The 20,862-nt window shown below is 45.0% G+C and overlaps 1 protein-coding gene across 11 annotated transcripts in view; it reads left to right on the forward strand.

The window, feature by feature from the left end:
- CDC25C (cell division cycle 25C) overlaps window positions 1-20,862 on the forward strand; it is a 251,333-nt gene that overhangs the window by 189,451 nt on the left and 41,020 nt on the right. For all 11 annotated transcript variants that reach the window (XM_069244444.1, XM_069244443.1, XM_069244449.1 and 8 more), the window contains 7 exons: window positions 2,210-2,308; window positions 2,807-2,953; window positions 3,182-3,271; window positions 7,750-7,923; window positions 10,681-10,776; window positions 10,900-10,962; window positions 12,244-12,342. In XM_069244444.1, the coding sequence (XP_069100545.1) occupies window positions 2,210-2,308; window positions 2,807-2,953; window positions 3,182-3,271; window positions 7,750-7,923; window positions 10,681-10,776; window positions 10,900-10,962; window positions 12,244-12,342 (768 nt within the window). The remainder of the gene's footprint in view (window positions 1-2,209; window positions 2,309-2,806; window positions 2,954-3,181; window positions 3,272-7,749; window positions 7,924-10,680; window positions 10,777-10,899; window positions 10,963-12,243; window positions 12,343-20,862) is intronic.

Genomic DNA, 20,862 nt, shown 5'->3' on the forward strand with positions numbered 1-20,862 from the left:
ACATTCCGGCCCAGGAAGCACTTTGTCTGCAACCCAGAGAGAAGAATCTCTCACCCCAAGGCTGCAGATTGGCTGTCTGGCAGTGGCAGACTGGTTAGAACGAGTCAGCAACCATGCCAGGGTAGTTAGCTTTTGCAGTGGGCACTTCTAAGGTGACCCCTGGGTACATTTAGTAATAAATCCAATACTGGCACCTATTTGGATCTATCATTCAGGGTTGTTTGATACCAAACAACCCAGGGTTCAGAGTGGCCATCATGTAGCTGTGACACTCGTGTTGACCAGTGTCCAGCACATGTATTAAAATGGCTGTTCTGTCTACTCACTATGCCCAAAGTTTGGCAAGGACACAGTGGGGGCGTATTGCTCATGTGCTGATGCCCTCACATACAATATGGTGCATCCTGCCTTAGAGCTGGAAGGCCTGCCAGAGGGGTTACTTTACAATATTGATTGCAGTATGTAGTGGGCAGGGCACACAGGCAGTGTGCCATGTTGAGTGTGCATTTTAGGTTTGTATGAGGGGACTCAGCCTGCAATGGCAGTGCTGGGTACACATGAATGAATGGCCCTAGAGGTTGGCACAATCAGTGCTGCTGCCCTCAGGGGCCTACCCATAGCACCTCCTGCACTGGGCACCTAAGTGCCATTTGCAAGGAAATTATGGTGGCAGTTAAAGGTGTCTCCAATTGTGCCAATGCATCACAACAGTTTTAGGCAATGAGCTCTGGCCCAGGGGATCTGGTTAGCCGGGGCCCTAAGCACTACAATTTCTAGGCTACATCATACAAAAAGTGCAGGCTAACCATGTCAAAGAGACCTCACAGCTGCAGGTAGCAGTGTTGCTTCAACCAAAGCTACGTTGGCCTTTAAAGTGCACCTTAAGTCGTAAGATGCTTAATTTATGTCACTCCCAAAATGTTCAGTTTGCCTAGCATTTTCTTCTTTTCAAAGCAACCCTTGCAAATGTTAAATAATATTTGTATGTACCAGGCCACGCCCAGCCTTCGTTTAAGGATACATGTATTGGTTTGGGTGCATTATTCTCCCTATGTGATGGCTAGTAGCAGCCGGAAATGGAGGTGATGTTCGAACTCCTTATTCATCATAACTCCTCAACTTGTCAGACCTTGATTCACTTTGTCCAGCTCTTGAAAAAAATATTAATGTCATTGTTAGTTCTAGGATTGCGTGACTGACGTTGAAGCAGGCTGTGGAGGCCATTGTAAAATAAGCTGTGCTCACTAGTCTGGTCAACTACAGTCTCATTTTTGTAGTCCCTCTTTCAGCTAAACAATGTCTCATCCATGAAGATACACTATCTTGGGTCTTCTGCAAGGCAGGGTCCTGACTGTAAGATCCTTGAACAAAGGACCACGCAACAAGAACCTAAGTGTCTCTAAATGAGTTGCTAATACTAGCCCATTGCAGCAGATGTTGGAGTGGTGCCAGTGAAGGTTCGAAGCACAGAAGGTGGCCTATAAGCACTACTGTTTCTAGTTGGGACACCACCTCTACAAAGATGTGTGACCGAGTACTTGGGCACAAGGACACATGCCTCCCTTGAGTACCCACTTTAAAATGTGTAATTGGTGAGGGTCCAGTCTGTGAAGGCTTGGTCAAGGGCAAATTGCTCTCCTCCTTACTTTCTACAGAATTACCATAGACTTCATCCAGTACAAGGAATCTTCATTTGCAAGAGTCACTAGCACCAATTAGAGAACAGTTACAAACACTATACCCAGCCACGGGGTATTTGAATACAAATGTCCAAACAAGAGCGTAACCCATTTTTCCTTGTAGATACTTTGAAGTAACTTCATTTTTTTAAAACACATTTTGTTTTCTTGTGGTGGTTTCTCCCACCTCGTGTTAAGCCATGAGTTTGCACCCTTTCCTTTCAAATGCTATTGTAGTAACGCATTTGGTTTTTATTTTCCTAGTTTTAATTGTACTGGCCTGCTCTACTGTACATACACCCTTCTCAGAAAACTCTTACAGCTACTTCAAAATGCAAGCGGTTTGGTAACTTTGCAGAGTTATTTGTCTCCAGTTGTGGCTAATCGAAATGCTTCTTTGGATAAAGAGTCTAGTTGCTCATGCCTATGCCTGGTGTTCCTAATGGGGACTGACACCTTTATTATTAGGTCTTTTAGGGTTCTTGTACTAGCTAACCCATTCACAACATAATGTTTTTTTTGTCTTGCAGGATGGCAGATGGCTGAAGCCCTTAACTTTGAGAGCTCCCCGGTGCCTTCAGCTGCACAGGGTAGTTGAGAGTCCTCCATTGGCCACAGCTCTCCCAGTGGTAAGAAGGAGTGGGTAGCGAAAGTCTTTCCATGGTCGGGCAGCATGCTTTATCTTGCATGCTGGTTTTGAACTGAGGGACAGATCTCTTTGGCCACCTGATGAGATGGGAATGGTCTTGGGTGACTAGGGTAACAGGTTACCAGTACATCCAGGTGGGTTTATAATTTTGACCTTGAGCATGTTAAGGCATTTTTTTTATGTAAACAAATATCAGTTTATTTTGAAGCCAATCTGTGTGGATCACATTTTTTTAACATATATATTTGGGAATGAGACTGCAGAGCTTTTCAGAGGTATATTTGAACTGGTCTTAGTGTAGTTTTCTGTGTGAGAACAGAGGGTTCATGTATTGGAATACATCTGTTTTTTTTGTTTTTGTTTCTCTTAAAAAAAAAAAAGTGCCAAGAAGGCTACGCAGGCTTTGGTTGGTGACCTCAGAGTTCGCTCTGCATGAACATCCCAGTATACTGAGTTTCTCCTCCATGTTTCTCTGCAGGAGGTGCTCGATGGAGAGGATTGTGAGATGGGAGAGCTGGCATCTCCTATCACTCTCGCCCCACTTGGCTTGGAGTTGTGCCACACCCAAACAGGCCTCAATCCTGATGGATTCACAGAATTCTTTACAGAGGATGAACAGATGGAGGTAATAAGAGGTCACAAAGGATGCATGCGTACATGTCTGAAATGAACACTCTGATTTTATGTGAAACCATGTTAGTGGTCTAGGTTACATAGCCCGTAATGTGTCAGTGTGGTGGATTCCAGAATATGGGTGTTTTGGGGGTGAGGGGTAGTACTTGACCTGTGCAGCTTTATACTATGAGATATAACATATTTCCTCTTGATTTCACATTTACTCTTTGCTACACAGGATTCTGTGGCTCCTTCCGCCAGTCTTTCTTCCAGCATGGCTGCTCTGCTTGCTGGTCCTCTTTTGACACAGGACATCAACATTGCCAATGTAAGTCCCTACTTCTGGGTGAAGGGAGCTGGGCACAGTTAAAGTGTGAGCATAAAAGTACATCTTCAGAGCAGATGGGAGAGTGCAAAGTGTGTATATTGGGTTGAAGACAATGAGCCAAGCAAGCGCGTCCATGAGGCATCCTATACCCTCTGTTTTGGCAATGACAGTCCGTTTCCCTATGGTAATATTAAGAATGTTGCATATGTCTATCAAGTCTTTCTGGGCAGCAGGTGTCTATTCTCTCACAATTTCTCCTCCTCTTCCTGCTCATGGTGGTTTACCCTCACATTCTTTGTATGACTGAGGGCTCAGTTTTCCAACATCATTCGCTTAGACCTAACACCTTTTCTGTTTGAGCTGTCTTGCAGTTGGTCTTAATGTTGCAGGGCAGGAGATAGTCTATAGTCGAAATGTGCCATGGGTATGACCTTTGGCGTTGTAACATTATTCACTCATCCTGGTTCTCCCCTTTGGCCTTGGGCAATCCAGCCTCTCCCTGAGAGGGGTTACAGGAAGAATATTGGGAGTCCTGGAAAAATGGAATTTCTCACTATCTCATAAACATTACTTGGTTTTATTGATTGCTTGCTAGATGGTGGAAAAAGCGGAGTGTTTCAGGAGACTATTGATTATCTCCTTATTAATGACAGACCATATAAATAATAGAAATGGTGGGGGAAAGTCACTGTTCTTTGTTCACATAGAGTTGCTGCGTGAGCTGAGGCATCGTTTTTGGCCTTGAAGGGAACCAATGGTAGTCTCCCAATGGATGCTCTCTGTGACCACACACGCACCAGATGCTTTCTGTGGCCCTGCTCTAGAGTCCCTTCTAGAGGCCTTTGCTTTGAGGCTGAGGCAACAAACCATTGGGTGCACAGGGAACTCGTGTATTAAGGTACACGATTCCTCATGGAACTATAAGTGGAAAGAATGACAATGCACATTTTTGAGATGTGATTCATAACATTGATTAGCTAACCATGAAAGATCAATTTAAACTTGCCATTGGAAAGTGGGCAAGAGTGTCCTCACAAGGACTTGAATGGTAGGCAACAATTTTGGAACCCCAGCATGTGATAAAACACATTGAATGCAATAGCTGCTTGTCTCATGTGCTGTTATTCTAAACCATGGTTTGATAAGCACTCAAGAAGTAATAGTGCTAAAAGAGAGGGGTCTGAATAATTGCAGTGCATTAAATCAGCACATACTCTCACTTTAGCTAGCTGCAGCTTCAGATACCGGTATCTTAGACTCTTTTTGTTCTTATTTCCACCCTCTTCTCATCCATGTTGAATCTCCCCCTCTTCACTGATTTTCTCTCTTATGCTCTATTCCTCTCCCCCTCTTCCAGTCTTTCCCTCCTCCCGGTCACAGAGCAGAAGTGTAGGACGTTGCCTCTGTATGTACTATTTCAAAGTAAGAAATAGCATGCACAGAGTCCAAGGGTTCCCCTTAGAGGTACGATAGTGGCAAAAAGAGAATTCTAATGCTCTATTTTGTGGTAGTGTGGTCGAGCAGTAGGCTTATCAGAGGGTAGTGTTAAGCATTTGTTGTACACACACAGGCAATAAATGAGGAACACACACTCAAAGACAATTCCAGGCCAATAGGTTTTTATATTGAAAAATATATTTTCTTAGTTTATTTTAAGAACCACAGGTTCAAGATTTACAAACATACTTTAAATGAAAGGTATTTCACTCAGGTATCTTGGGAACGTTGACTCATCACAATAGCATGTACAGTTTGGGCAAAAATGGCGATAAGCTATTTTAAAATTGGACACAGTGCAAAAATCAACAGTTCCTGGGGGAGGTAAGTATTTGTTAGTTTCACAGGTAAGTAAAACACTTACAAGGTTCAAAGTTGTGTCCAAGGTAGCCCACTGTTGGGGGTTCAAGGCAACCCCAAAGTTACCAAACCACCAGCTCCGGCCCGGTCAGGTGCAGAGGTCAAAGTGGTTCCCAAAACACATAGGCTTCAACGGAAATAGTGGTGCCCCGGTTCCAGTCTGCCAGCAGGTAAGTACCCGCAACTTCGGAGGGCAGACCAGGGGGGTTTTGTAGGGCACTGGGGGGACACAAATAGACACAGAAAGTACACCCTCAGCGGCACGGGGGCGGCCGCTCAGCGGCACGGGTGCGGCCGGGTGCAGAGTGCAAACAGGCATCGGGTTTGCAATAGGATTCAATGGGAGACCAGGGGGTCTCTTCAGCGATGCAGGCAAGGGGGGGGGGGGGGCTCCTCGGGGTAGCCACCACCTGGGCTAGGAAGAGGGCCGCCTGGGGGTCGCTCCTGCACTGGAGTTCGGATCCTTCAGGTCCTAGGGGCTGCGGTTGCAGTGTGTTTCCCAGGCGCTGGGTTCTTTGAAGCAGGCAGTCGCGGTCAGGTGGAGCCTCTGGATTCCCTCTGCAGGCATGGCTGTGGGGGCTCAGGGGGGTCAAATCTGGCTACTCACGGGCTCGCAGTCGCCGGGGAGTCCTCCCTGTAGAGTTAGTTTTCCCCACGTCGAGCCGGGGGCGTCGGGTGCAGAGTGGAAAGTCTCACGCTTCCTGCGGGAAACGTGTGGTCTTTAAAAGTTGCTTCTTTGTTGCAAAGTTGTAGTCTTTGTGGAACAGGGTCGCGGTCCTTGGGAGTTTCTTGGTCCTTTTAGATGCAGGGTAGTCCTCTGAGGCTTCAGAGGATGCTGGACCCTGGGGGACGCGTCGCTGTTGCAGTTTTTCTTGAATTGGGGAGACAGGCCGGTAGGGCTGGAGCCAAAGCAGTTGGTGTCTCCGTCTTCTCTGCGGGGCTTCAGGTCAGCAGTCCTTCTTTGTCTTCAGGTTGCAGGAATCTAGTTTCCTAGGTTCTGGGGAGCCCCTAAATACTGAATTTAGGGGTGTGTTTAGGTCTGGGAGGGCTGTAGCCAATGGCTACTGTCCTTGAGGGTGGCTACACCCTCTTTGTGCCTCCTCCCTGAGGGGAGGGGGGCACATCCCTATTCCTATTGGGGGAATCCTCCAAAATCAAGATGGAGGATTTCTAAAGCCAGGGGTCACCTCAGCTCAGGACACCTTAGGGGCTGTCCTGACTGGTGGGTGACTCCTCCTTGATTTTCTCATTATCTCCCCTGGACTTGCTGCCAAAAGTGGGGGCTGTGTCCAGGGGGCGGGCATCGCTACTTCCTGGAGTGCCCTGGGGCATTGTAACACGAAGCCTGAGCCTTTGAGGCTCATGGCTAGGTGTTACAGTTCCTGCAGGGGGGAGGTGTGAAGCACCTCCACCCACAGCAGGCTTTTGTTTCTGTCCTCAGAGAGCACAAAGGCCCTCACCACATGGGGTCAGAAACTCGTCTCTCAGCAGCAGGCTGGCACAGACCAGTCAGTCCTGCACTGAACAATTGGGTAAAATACAGGGGGCATCTCTAAGATGCCCTCTGTGTGCATTTTTAATAAATATAACACTGGCATCAGTGTGGGTTTCTTATTCTGAGAAGTTTGATACCAAACTTCCCAGTATTCAGTGTAGCCATTATGGAGCTGTGGAGTTCGTTTTTGACAAACTCCCAGACCATATACTTAATATGGCCACAACTGTACTTACAATGTGTAATAATAGACTTAGACACTTTAGGGGCATATTGCTCATGCAGCTATGCCCTCACCTGTGGTATAGTGCACCCTGCCTTAGGGCTGTAAGGCCTGATAGAGGGGTGACTTACCTATGCCACAGGCAGTATTTTGTGGGCATGGCATCCTGAGGGGGATGCATGTCCACTTTGTCTTTTTCTCCCCACCAACACGCACAATCTACAATGGCAGTGTGCATGTGTTAGGTGAGGGGTCCCTTAGGGTGGCACAACATATGCTGCAGCCCTTAGGGACCTTCCCTGGTAACAGGGCCCTTGGTACCACTGGTACCTTTTACAAGGGACTTATCTGTGTGCCAGTTGTGGAAACAATGGTACATTTTAGGTGAAAGAACACCGGTGCTGGGGCCTGGTTAGCAGGGTCCCAGCACACTTCAGTCAAGTCAGCATCAGTATCAGGCAAAAAAGTGTGGGGGGGGGTAACTGCAACAGGGAGCCATTTCCTTACAAGAAGGCATTGCAATAACTTGCTAATAAACTATTTGCCTGTGAGCTTTGCTCGATTTCTTGGTTGTTTCAGGAGCTACCCACTAAGACAAATGCTAACTGTTAAAAGTTAATTTTAGCTTTTTCTTTTTATAAGCATTCCAGAAGCTTTTTGGTGTGCAAGGATATGCATGTGGAGGGGCTATGATAGTAGTAGCTTGTTTCTTTGCCATGGGTTTGAGATGGCTTTCTGGAAGCTCTCCTATGGTAATGGGTAGATGAAAACTGTTGTAGGGTGGCTTTGTTTGTTGACTTCAGATGCAGCTTGCCCATTTAAAATGGGGTTCTAGGGCCTGATCTTTTTGTACTCGAGTGTAATTTTACATGCATTTGTCTCCACGATTTCCTCCTTGGTCAGGTGTCTGTGAACCGAAGCCGACTGTATCGCTCTCCTTCAATGCCTGAAAAGCTGGATCGGCCTGTCCGGAAGAGGTCTCTGGATAATGAGACTCCAGTTAAAGTGAAGCGGAGCCGCAGCACCTCCAGTCCCGCCCAGACTGAGGAGGAAGGTTTAGTCTTGGGCCGTAGGAGGGTGAGAATGGACTGTAGTACATGTGGTGAGAAGGGCCAGATGTGGGGTGCAGGGATGTGAAAGATTTTAACAAAAGCTGTTCAATCCAGGGTAAACATTGTTTGACCAAATTAATTTAGTTCCCTCGACCCCAGTGGATCTCTTAGTTCTGTTCTTGCCTACTGCCTAACTAAACAGACAAGACTTCTGTTTCTGTCTGAAGTCTTAGAGTGAGGAAGGGCTTTTAGGCCAAGAGGCAGTGTTCCATAAACTGGGCCCAAGCACTCCGAGAGGCTGCCCGCAGACCTAAGCTAAAACTGAAAGATTTGTCAAAGCTGTGTAGTACCTGGAGAGGAAAAAGATGTCTGGACATAGAGAGAATGATATTTTTCTAATAGAGGCAATTTTGACCAGAGATAGTATATGCAATTTTATCCAGTTTGACACTGTCAGTGTAGATATCTGTGGGCTGGCGACATATGTTCTAAAATTACACAAACATCAGGGTTCTGGGATCTCAGCAGACTATCCCAGGAAGTTACAATAATCTAACCAGGCGTTTACCTTTGCAGCCAATACCAAAGGATGGTTCTTGGCAATAATACAGAAAGCAGTATTTTAGGGTGTTATTTTTGAGTACCAAATCAGACTGGTTGTAGATGCAGTGATTGTTTTGTTTGTCCCCCTGCTACCTCAAGTTGGACAAATTGTTCAGTTAGGCCTTGTTCCTGCTGTGCTCGCAATGAATCTGTGCTGTTGAACTATTTATCTTGAGTCCCAACAGTCTTCCGTTTCTGGGAAATGTACAATTACAGCTTGTTGCTAGGTTCTAATTTACACAGAATACCAATCAGACTTAAATTCTGCCAGTGGTGTCATTTTACAGTATTGTCTTTCTGGAAGATGTACCATTCTCTTTCTTGTTCGTCCTAGGTGACACACAACACCAGTTAGACTAAAATTGTGGCATTTGTGCCATTCACTCTCATGAGCACCAACTTGCTTGGATTTCTGTTGGTGTACAAACAACCAGCGTTCAAAACTAACATAGGCTCTTCTCCAGCTATTCTCAGTTTGGGAGCTGCAGCATGCTAGATATTTAGAACACACTCCTCCTATAACTGTATCCTGCTGGTTCCTGGTAGATTCCGCTGAGTAACTCTTGACTTTTCCGTCTGAATCGGTAGTCAATGTAAAACGCTGGGCACAACCTCACACAACTAAGTGTCAAATAGCACGCCATGCTGAGTGCCGCCTCGCCTCCACATGAAGCCAAAAACTCACTCTACTGCACTCTCTGCAGCCAGCGGAGTCTGCCACTGATTTCCTGGGGAATCAAACCATACTGTGTTATCAGTGTCCAAACGGCCACCAGCAGCAAACCAACCTGTGGCTGAATGATACATTCCAAGAGTGGAAGAGGGATATGAGCACACCAGATTTTTCTGCAACCTTGACAAATCTTGACTTTGTCATTTGTTATGCGTTAGACACACCCAAAATATGCAACACTAAGGGCTGAAGGGTTGTCCAAAACTAGACTGCTTTGGTTTGCATTAGCACAACGGTTTTCTTTAGAAAAGAGAAGATATTGAGCACCAACCATTGTGGCTCTTCATTATTTTACAAAGGGGCTTTTAAAGTCGTATAAGTCATGTTCCCTAGTTAGCAGATCAACATCTAAATGGAATTACCGAAGCTCACTTCACAGGTGGTAAGGAGGCTGCTGTGACTGTCAGTGGTAACATAGTTCTGCCAATGACAAGTAGGCAACTGCTCAATAAGTTCTAGCCCAGTGGTCTCCAATCTGTAACCAGTTACTTAGGTTCAATGAACCCCCCCCCCCCCCCCCCAAGCTACTAATATTATTTGAGATGTAATAGTAATCATGTTAGACATGATTACATTAGTTGCCACCATATTCAAGATTACCAGTGGTGATCAGCTCAGTGAATCATGCATGGTTGATTAAATATCAGCTTTATATAAATTTTGGAAATTCAAACCATTTCTCCCAAACCTCAACTTATGAGTTCTGAAAATACACACATTTTCGTTTCAAATATATGCTTATCAATTTTGAGAGATATATATATACCAAACAAAAGCTTCTAATATAGTTCACTGGTCTGGCCACAAGAGAGCTACCAATAGCTCACTTGTTGGAGAAGCATGTTTTAGACGTTATTACCTTGACTACAACATAGAACAAGAAGCACACTTAGGAAAATGATTTTTAAGAATGTGTGTTGGTTGAAGTGATTCTAGAGGAATTCCAGAGGAAGTGCTACTTCCTGCTCTCTGCAAAGCATGCACATCTATAGTTGACTTTTGCTTCAAAAGAAAAGTAGTACCTAACTGTAACAACGTTTTATTTATTAACTTCATGTTTGTATAGATTCACATGCACCCCCTTCCTGTGAGCTAAAAGTGTGTATGAAGGTTGAGCTCTTTTCATATAACTGTCCAAAACCCACTATGAAGATTCTTATCAGCAAGCTTTCATTGGTTCTGGTAGATACTCTAGTGTAGTTTGAGAAGATGGGTCTTTCAGTTGAAACCCACCAGGAGGATACTTACTTTTAAAAGGGTATCAAACAATTTGGTATACTGCTGTCGGATAGTGGGGCTAATACAACATATGCACGTCTGTACTTAGCATTAAGGTACAAATCTATTGTTGAAGATAAATGAAAGTGAAGAGTGAGGGATATGATTGGGACAGTAGCCTGATTGATCTAGAATGACCAGAAGCCCACCAATAGCTCATTGTTTCAGGGAACCGTTCTGAGAAAGACGCTCTCACTCTGTGACGTGGATCAAACTCTGGATGCAGACTGCAGCCACAGGCAGCTCATTGGTGATTTCTCAAAGGTAAGTTTATTTCCTGAAAGTGTTGGCTTTACTTCCACCATGGTATTGGTGGGTAGTGGGCAGATGCTGACTCTTTTAACTGCCAATATAGAAATGCAGTTGTTTTCTGTCTCTGTCTTGCAGGTTTATGCACTGCCAATAGTAACAGGACGACATCAGGACCTGCGATATGTTACAGCAGAAACGGTGAGCAGTGCCCGATGGTTTTTGAGTGTTCAGTTTTTAAATGTTGCTATATCAGGGGATCTTCAAGGTTAGCTGTTTTTCTTACCATACTTTAAAAAACAATATTGCCTTGATTCAGATGGCAAGGTTGAAGCCTTTTTTGAAGGGTCAGTGTTTTGCACATATTCGGGAAGCCCTACATTTGTGCTGATCCAATGGCCCCTCCATCTAACACAGCTAATGATTGCTGGGTAATACTTCAAAGTTACTCTAAGGGATTAGTATCCTAAAGAAGGAAAAAATAGGAACCTTTGATAGTTTCAGTTCTGTTGGACAGTCTGTTACCCCTTCTGATTGTTTATTGCTCTCAAGTTACCTTCTCAGCAGGCATCAAAATATTGGAGGGTTATTTGGAAATGCTTGGAATTGAAGTGGTTCATGCAAGGTGACATTTGTGTGCTCACTGGTATCTCTACTGCTTGATGCCACGCAACACCACTGCGACACCCGGAACACAGCTGGGACCACAAGATACTGTGACATTGTTCCTTACTAGGGTCCCAGCTTATGACTGTAATAAGTGAAATTAAGAGGTGCCTCCCACTTGACACAGATTGCTGCCTAGACATACACCCAGTTGTATCCACCTCAGTTAAAATTTACTTAATAGCCCTCACACCACCCATCTTCATGTGATGAGTGAGCACTGAACAAAGAACTCCCGTTTTTTTTTTTTTTTTTTTTTTTTTTCCAACTCATTGAGCGTCCAGGTGATTTCTCCAAGGCAACCTGTTGTGCATGTATGGTGGACCTAGCCTTGTAGCTGGGAAATGCAGTTAAAAAATGCACATAGGAGAGTTTAAGCTTTTGGAGTTTTCTGCTATTTCTTGTTGTGATGTTGAAGAGAACATCCCACCTAGAAAATCACTGGATTTTTACCTGTTTGGTGTATGCCAGCTTCCTAAACACCAGTCTTCATGACACTTGATGCTTTTGCTGTGTCGCTTGTTTAGGTCTGCTTTCTGAGCTTTCTCTGAAGGGTTGCTGCACCCTGGCTGATAATTCACTGTCCCCTTCTGTGTTGAAACTTACACCCCAGAGGATAGTCTAGGGCTTTTCTCATAGAGAGAGGGTCTAGTGGGATCCGGACTCTGTGCATGTCTAGTTGTAATTGTCCCAGTACAATCTTCTGATGATCTTATAAAGTACCACAGTCGGATAACCTAACCTAGTACTGTGAGAATGACTTTGTGGCAGGAAGTGCTGTATTTACAGATGTGAAATTTTCTTCTCTTCTTTCAGACTGCTGCCCTCCTCCGTGGGGAATTCCATAGCCTTGTGGAGAGATGTTTCATAATAGACTGTCGCTATCCTTACGAGTATAGCGGAGGACACATTCAGGTGAGGAGAAGAATTGGAAAGTCATCTTAACTGGAATTTTACTGGGAGAAGGGTGTTTACTTTCAGATGGCACATTAATGGGGGTAATGCATACCATTAACAATATATAGGACGTTCCTGGCCCATCTCTGTTCCTTGCACTCCTTCCTCAGTCATCCTGCTTCAGTCATTCCCATTGTGCCCATATCCTTTCTCTGGGCATGTTTGATCTTCTTTCCATGGAACTTATATCCTAATCTTTCTAATTGCCATCAGGCCACTTGTACATCCCACCAACTCTTCATTTTACTTGGGGTCTGCTTTGCTTCTAGCCACGCCTAGTGTGCTTTACTCCTCATTACATTAAGACCTCTCTCTGCTAACCATTTATCTATCCACGTAGATTCCTGGATCATCTATGTCTGAAAGGTGACCTTGTGGACTCCTGGCTGTCTGATTTCATACATTTTCATGGTGACCATCTCAGGCCATGTAGGAAAGTGCCCCTTTTGACACAGTCATTCATCCTCCCTCACCCGCCCCACCCCCCTCACAACACACACACACACTCACAGACATTTTGCCCTGTTTCTGGTGTGACTTTGACTGTTAGTGCACTGGGTCCCTGCTAAGCAGGTTCCCCAGTGCCAAGGTCTTTTTTTTTTTCCCCAAAACTGCACAGTTGTTTTGCAAAACCTTTGGATGCCACTATAAGTCCCTAGTAAATGGTATCCCTGGTACCTAGGCCATGGTGTACTGAAGGAAGGCTGCTGAGGGCTACAGCACAAATTGTCACCCTCAGCACCCTATCACTAAGTGCACACAGTGCTGCTTTCTCAGGCTGCATGTCTTGGTGCAGAACTAAATTGAAAACACGACATAGCACAAAGCCTTTGTGCCATGTCCCCTAACCACTGCATGCAATAAATGCAAGTCAGCTCTCAAGCAGGCCTTACAGCCCTAACACAGGGTACATTATATTACATGTGAGGGCAAATCTGCATGAGCAAATATGCCCCTGCGATGTCTTTGTCGATTCTCAGACATAGTAAGCAAAGAGGGGCCAGTGAAAACCTAATGTGTGCTGGATCTTCATATGCAGTGTGCATCACTGTGTGACTTCTACTAAATGAGTTAATCTGCTCACCATTGTTTCCAGAAAAGAAATTCAAAGGTTACGGACGCCACTTTTTTGCACGTCACCCAGCTTCACTCGGGTCTCCTGGTTTCTATTAGCTGTACTGCTGCTCCTCTCATCTGTTGATAGCCATGCTGCTCCACAGCTATGTTTAATATCTCCTAGTGTGGGCTCTTTCATGCCTTGATCTGAGATTGGGAGTTCCTAGTACTACATGATGGTTGCTAATGCACATTCCCTTCACTCACTTGCTGGACGGACTGGCCGCTTGGGGCCTTAAGAGTCAGTGTGCACTAACCCCGGCTTTTCTCACAGTAACGTAGACAGGTTGATATATCTCTCCTCCTCCTCCTCCTCCTCCTCTCTCTCTCTCTCTTCCTCTCTCTCTCACCTCCTCTCTCTCTCTCACCTCCTCTCTCTCTCGCTTTCCTTCGCTCTCCTCCTCTCTCTCCTCTTTTTCTCTCCACTTCTTTCCTCTCATGCCATTCCTTTGTTTACAATTTGGCTAAGTTGGATGTCCATGTTGAGGCCTATGGCCCAAAGGAACTACTTATCAGGTGTAATCATTTATTACAGTTTCTTGCTGTTTCTATGCACTATAAGTATCAGATGTTATTGCCCACTTCAAAGGTATTCAATTTGTTGATCTCCGATGGATGAAATACTGAGTTAGTTTTGCCAGGATCAGAACTTGTGACCTGTGAGTCAAGCAGCTTTTACTATCAAGCACTTTACTTTGAGCCATACTAATAGTAGGGTACCAAGAGGAGTTTAGAAGCTCAATGAATGTATTTTTTTACCGAAGAGTTGGGTCCATTTTGAGAAGCTGCTAGTATTGTTCCTCCTTTCATCCATGTTCACAAGCCCAGATTAGTTTGGGTTCTGAGTGCTATTATGCCTCATTTAGTGCATAAAGTATTTGAAGCTTTGGTCTTAGATGTCCTTCAAATAGTGCCATGAAAGCTGCTGTCTTTTACTGTCCTCCCCTTAAATTCCTCAAACTTAAGGCCTCGCCTTCCTCAGACCTTTTTAACGGTTCATTGAAGTATAAGGTGTCTATGCACACTTCCTTTCTAAAAGAAATTGTCATATCCTTCCGATCAGTGGCCTAGTTCTTTCCATCTCTTGTATATTAGGCTGAACATACCATCCACAATTAGGATGTTCCAAGGGCCTTTTATTTTACCCAAACTAGCTGACATTTGCTCTACAGATGGGCTGTTTGTCATCTATAAGTGTTCTTCACTAGGCTAGCTTGGTTGTAAAGCATACATGGCCTACTGAATATGATAAAATGCCTTTTTAAAATTCTTTTTTCAATATACTGACTTATTTTGAATGACAGCAATAAAATCTCTAGTCAAACATTTATAACAGTGTTTTGTGTGTTTGTTGTTGTATAATACATGATTCCTGTACTGTTATGATTTTGTGCTACAGTATGAACCTTTACACTACCTGTGAATGGCAGCAAAGGGAATATGACCTTATATCCTGTTTTTCACATATATTGCTCTTAACTGCTACCACATATGGTATTCAGTGTACCCGCTTCAGCTTTCGTGAACCCACTTTAACCACCATCTGGCTTTGCTAGGGGTACACATTGCAACAATTCCCCCCAGCCTTAAGTGTTACTCAGCGATGTCTTACTTCTGGGTCGCTACATTTGCTGTTCCACATGCTTTTCTCAAACTTTATTCCTCTTGCTCACAAGTCTTGATGAGATTGGTTATTTGGGAAGACCTTATTCAAGAAGCTATTTTCCAGGACCTACCTATGATCAGTAATCCACCTGCCTCACAATAGTCATATTTTCTTTAATGTTTCTGTGAATACAGTGGATAGGGACCTGGGCTTTTATACTGAATGTGTTTGACCTCCCTACTAACCACCAGCAGGCCTACCTGTTATCTGGCTTTCCATTCATTCTGCAATGGATGGAGGGTGAGCCTGTGACCCTTTATGTGGGCAGTGTGAGATTAAGCACAGGCATGAGTGTGCAGGGCCTCTGTTTCTTTTTCTTAAAGAAAGACCGATGCATCACAGAAGTGCTCTAAATTTTGTCTGCAGTTTGGACCTTCAAAAAGACCTGAGAAAGGACTAATGGCTACCACAATGGTAAATTGTACTCATTTTGATGATCAGATTCAGGAAACGTTTTTTAAAGTAATCAATTACTCACAGGGAAGCAACTAAAGGATTTGTTTTGTATCTGATAGAGACATCTAGCCACATTCCTTACTTTAGAATTATGCCTCAAGCGCCAGACTGGAGGCAAAAAAAAAATTCCAGCAGTACCTCTGCGCATCGGAAGAGGGCGTTGTGTGACTCCGTAGCAACGTTGTCCACTGGATGTGATGTCAACTGAGTCCATATAATCCCATCTCCTATGCGCTGACATCAGTTCCTTCTTTTCCGTGCTTCCAACGCAGATCCGGAGTGGTTCCTTTGGCCTATCTCGACATTTTTTTATCGAAGGAACAGTGTGCCCCTTTTTTCTCTTTTCAAACCTTGTGGGTCCTGTGGCAGGCAGATATATGCCACAGACCCTCATACTGTTTGTATTTGGTGCCTTGGGGAACACCATGACTCTGAAGATTACGGCTCCCGCCATTGTCTTTGTCCAAAGGTGTTTCTGGAATGGCACATGAAGATTCTGCCGGTGCGTCTGGTGGAGGCCCCGCATCATCGTCTGTCTTGTTCAAGGTCCCAGGAGTTGATTGCAAGACTGACCCAGTAGACATTCCCGTGAGTGTCTGTTGCCCTTGACATCTAAGGATATAATATCGAAACACAAGCGGTTGAAGTTACAGCACTCCCGTCATTGTCCTGCATTTCTGACGCCCTCTCCCAGCCTTCGGCTGAGGAATCGGTGTAAGAGTCTACCCTATGCCTCCCTGCTTTCCCTGAAGCCGGGGTGACTCTGGCCCAGATGCAGGATTACTATAATTCCTTCCATGCCATCTTTGGGCCAGACCTCCCTCTGGTGCACTTTTGAGCCCCAAGAAGGTAGGAGGTGTATCTGAATCCATGCCTGAGGGTTCGCCCTCATTGTTAGTTAGGCCCGCTGGATCTGAAATTGGATCTATGCTGGTGCACAGCCCCTTGGGGCTCCCACCTGCAGCACTAGATTTATATCAGCAGACACTGACAACAACCGTGCCAATCAACGCTGAGCCCATCACCCTCTTTGATGCTGTATGGTGTTTAGTGCCGCACCAGTGGGCCATCAAGAATGGATACCTTCCCTCCTCCTTCTAAAGAATCCCTTGCTGTTTTTCTTATGGAGGAACAGGATTTTGGAGGTGAAGGAGAGGAGCTGGGGCTTAGGGACCCCATGGACGAGACTGTCCAGACTTCTCTAGAGGGTAGTTGTCTGTCAGAGCTGGGTGAGGCTAGTGCCATTGAGTCCTGGCTGGCTTCGGACCTTCTGTCCCCTCCCAGCATTGCTGCAGAGGTGAGCTCCTCCTTCACTGAATCGCTGAAGAGGGCTGCTGCGGTCCTAGACTTGCAGCCCCCCTCTGTGGAGTTGACTAGTGACCCTTTGATAAAAGTGCTTCACAAGGGCCAAACAAGAGTAGAACCTGTGCTCCCCTCTAGTGAAGCACTGTATAACCTGTTATCAGGGGCATGGGCTTGGACCCCTAGTGAGGCCCCTGTTGTCCAGTCCTTAGTCCATAGCCACTAGCCCGCCCCCAGGGACCCGGCTTGCCTTTTCCAGCAACCAGCTCCTAGAAGTTTTGTGGTGCAGGCCGCTACAGACTCTTATGACTTTCAGCATTCTCCCTAATGTTCTTCCAGACAGGGAGTCCAGATGGCTGGAAACTTGTGGAAGAAACATTTTCTCCTTGGCCAGCTCAGCCTTGCAGTCAGTAAACACTGCTTGCATTCTGGGTGCTTTTCCCATGTGTTTGACTCAGTGGTGTGCCTGCTGCCTTCACTTCCGGAGAAGACCCAGCTCAAACTCACCCAGACACTCCAGGATGGGCGAGAGGCATCTAAGCTTGCAAAATAATGTGATAAGGATATCACAGACTCAGTAGGTCGAGTCATGCTTATTCAGTAGCGCTGCACTGTTCTGCTTGGCTACTCCACTCTGGCTTTTCAGACATTGTCCAAACCACCTTGGAGTACATGCCTTTCGGTGGCACAAGCCTGTTTGGCACAAGTGCTGATTCTGCATTGCAACGCTTTAGGGACAGTCGGGTTGAAAGATCTTTAATATGTCTATTCCTGTATTATTAGCTCCCCACTTTCTTGGGTGGTAAGGGGGTGCTTATCTTTGATTCTTTATGTAAATGGCACATACCAGAGTGGAGTCCTATACTTCCTGATGTGTTGTGCTTCATCTGCACCATTCCACATTCTGGTGGCACCCAGTGCGGTCTTCCTGCTTTGTGCAGGTATTACTATTCTTTATTAAGGCATGAGGACGACAGATTTTCGCTCCCACTATCTGGGAGCTATTTTCTGTGTCCCTTAGGTGGGTTTAACACCTGATGGAACAGGGGTTTTCTCTGAAGACTGCTCACCACTTTGCCCAAGAGCCTATTTACAGTGCAACTCTAGGTTCTTCTTGCTTTACTCTTTGTAGCAATACTTCTGGTTTTTCTAGAGGAGTTCTACTTCTCCAGAGATACTTCTTTCCCATGCAAAGAAGTGGACAAGTGGTGACATCATTCAGCATCCAGGTGTCCTTGCACTTCTTTAGCGAGCTGTTCCTAGGCAGGATGGGCCCTTGCTGTTGGTCTCTCCGGCACCAGTGGTACACAGGTTCACATTCCTTCTGGTGTTCTTTCTCCTTCATTCTTGTATCCTGCTGGTCTTCCTTGTTTGTAACATCTTGCCAACATTCCTAGTCTGTAAGGCACTTTTCTCTTGAGTTGCCGGTCTTATTGTCTTACTGACTCTTCACTGCAAGGAGATTATACTTGCTTATCGCTTAGAGGCAAAGTCGTGGGTCCTGTACCTTTGCTGCTACAGGCACCCCTTATTCAAGAGTCCTCACACCACCCAGGGCCTCAAGATTTCTACATATTTAATCTTAAGGCACAGTCATGTCGCCATCTTCTGTGTTAATGGCTATCTTTCATCTTACGATGGATATCTGGTAGTTTATGCAACACTCCCTAGTGATCTAGTAGTTAGGATTCTGTGCTCTCCCTGCCGTGGCCCAAATTTGATTACCGGTCAAGGAAGGTTACATGTTTTTGTTCCTGAACATTATGGTTCCGGCTTTCTTGGGACTAATTCGCAATGGGGATTGGTTACTCCCTTCGGACACGGTTTCCCTGGTTGGTTCCTTTCACTCTATTCTACAGGTTGACATATCATTTCTAGCCCTCTGGGGATAGTTGCAATGCTTCTGCGTTATTGTTAGGTTTTCTTACTTCATGAGGGACTGTTCCCCTCCTGCTGTGTGCCTTACTTCCTTCGGAAGATGCCCATATACATTATGTATGATGAAGGTGATAGGTGTCCTTGTCTTATACCATCCAGTGATTTTCAAGTCTCTTATTTCCTATAGGAACATTACTTCCTGTAATCCACAATTGTTGCTTTTCTATAGGTTGCAACTCCTGTTGATTCAGTTTTTACTACGTTGTATTTAATTTACGGACTTCCACTTTGTGGGGTTTTGTCCCTGGTGGACTATGCATTTTGCCTTTGTTCTGTACGTCACCATTCGTTCGTACTTCAGGCAGGTCCTCTTCTGTCTGATATCTCTTACCATTTTGTGTTGATGCTGAATACCTGTTCTAGGCCTTCCATGTGTTTCACTTTGATCTTCCAAGTCGTGGCCATGTTTTTTTTTTTTTTTTATTCAAGTTTTTTTCCGCACCTGCTGCCTTCTTTTAAGCTTCTGATATCGGCACCCTGATTGTGGACTACTCAGTCAACTGGCATTGTTTTAAAGGCTTCGGCAACCTTTACTTGGGTGTGTGATATCCTCCACATTTACCATCCTCTTATATATTCGTACTTTCTTGCTGATTACTCAGCTAGGTCTTCACATATATTTATGACATCATTGCAGTACAGTTTCTGTCCATAGCTGATATAATGGCTTTATACTTTTCTACTGCAAACAGCTATAGCTCAGTGACATTGCCTGTTGACTCTGGTCACACAAGTACTGGCTGTATATGGGTTCAGAACCCACCATATGAGCAAGAAGTTATATTCTTATTGTCTGTCTTCCGAATCATTTTTCTTACTCTGCCATGGGTAACACTATTTCCATGCTTTTCAGTGCCTTTATAACTTTACTTGACTGTGGTCCTACCTACTGTTCTTATGGTGTAGCATATTCTTGCTCACCTAAATTCCTAAGAAATCTCTATATTTTAGACCAGTTTGTGCTAGTCAGGGACTTTTAGTAGGATCAGTCATGATCTGCATTGAAATCTGCTACACATTAGTCACGAAGCAACCCCCTGAGGGCCTGCATGCTCATTCTACCAGAGCTGGAGGCACTACCATTGCACTGTAATGCAGAGTTCCGGTCGTTTATGTCTGCCGGGCAGCAACGTGGCCTGACCTGCACATGTTTACCAAATATTACTGTCTTGAGAGTCGGGTCCGCTGTGATGGCTGTTGCCCATTTGATCCTGCCAGACTTACCTGTCTGAAATTGGTCTGCAGACCCTCCTCCGGGATGGTATTATTTGATATCTAATTCTAAGGTAAGGAATCTACGGTTAGAAGTGTCTATCAGATGAACAAATTATTTACCTTTGGTAACACCTTATCTGATCCACCCTTCCTCCTCGCTCTGCGAACTGATTTCTAAGTACAGGGACTCCCCTTACAGGGGAAGCTCTGCAAACAGTTTTTTTTCTTCTTCTCCCAAAGATCTTGTTCTTGGCATTGAGATGCCTTCATTGGGAGTTTGTAATTAATTGACAAAGATGTCTCTTTTTTGGCACACTGTTTTCATAGGCAGTTTCTATAAGTGGCTCTGCGTTTTTGGCGCTCAAAATAGTCTTAGAAGAAACTGAAGTCAGAGAGGGGATTATAGGGACTCCATAGATGTCTCATCCGGTGGACGACGTCACCATGTAGTCTCATGACACCCTCTTCCAACACGGAGAGGTACTGCTAGAACAAAATTCCAGATCCAGTCTGGCGCCTGGGGAAGAATTCCAAGTTAAGGAGTCTGCTGCTAGATCCTGTCTCTACCAGATAAGGCGTTACCGAAGGAAAGTTACTTGTTCATTTAATCATAAATAAAAGGTCAACATAATTCAAAGTTTGCTTTGTGTGCAGAATGTAATACGCATTACAAACAGTGTAATCACATGCTGAAGATTAACGCATCCTGTTAGAGCAGTGTGGGGGATTTATGGCATCCGAATCACAATTTGAGACGTCGGTTTGGTGTTTGTTCCAGAGTTGTT

Source organism: Pleurodeles waltl, chromosome 7, assembly GCF_031143425.1.
Source record: "Pleurodeles waltl isolate 20211129_DDA chromosome 7, aPleWal1.hap1.20221129, whole genome shotgun sequence".
NCBI lineage: Eukaryota > Metazoa > Chordata > Amphibia > Caudata > Salamandridae > Pleurodeles > Pleurodeles waltl.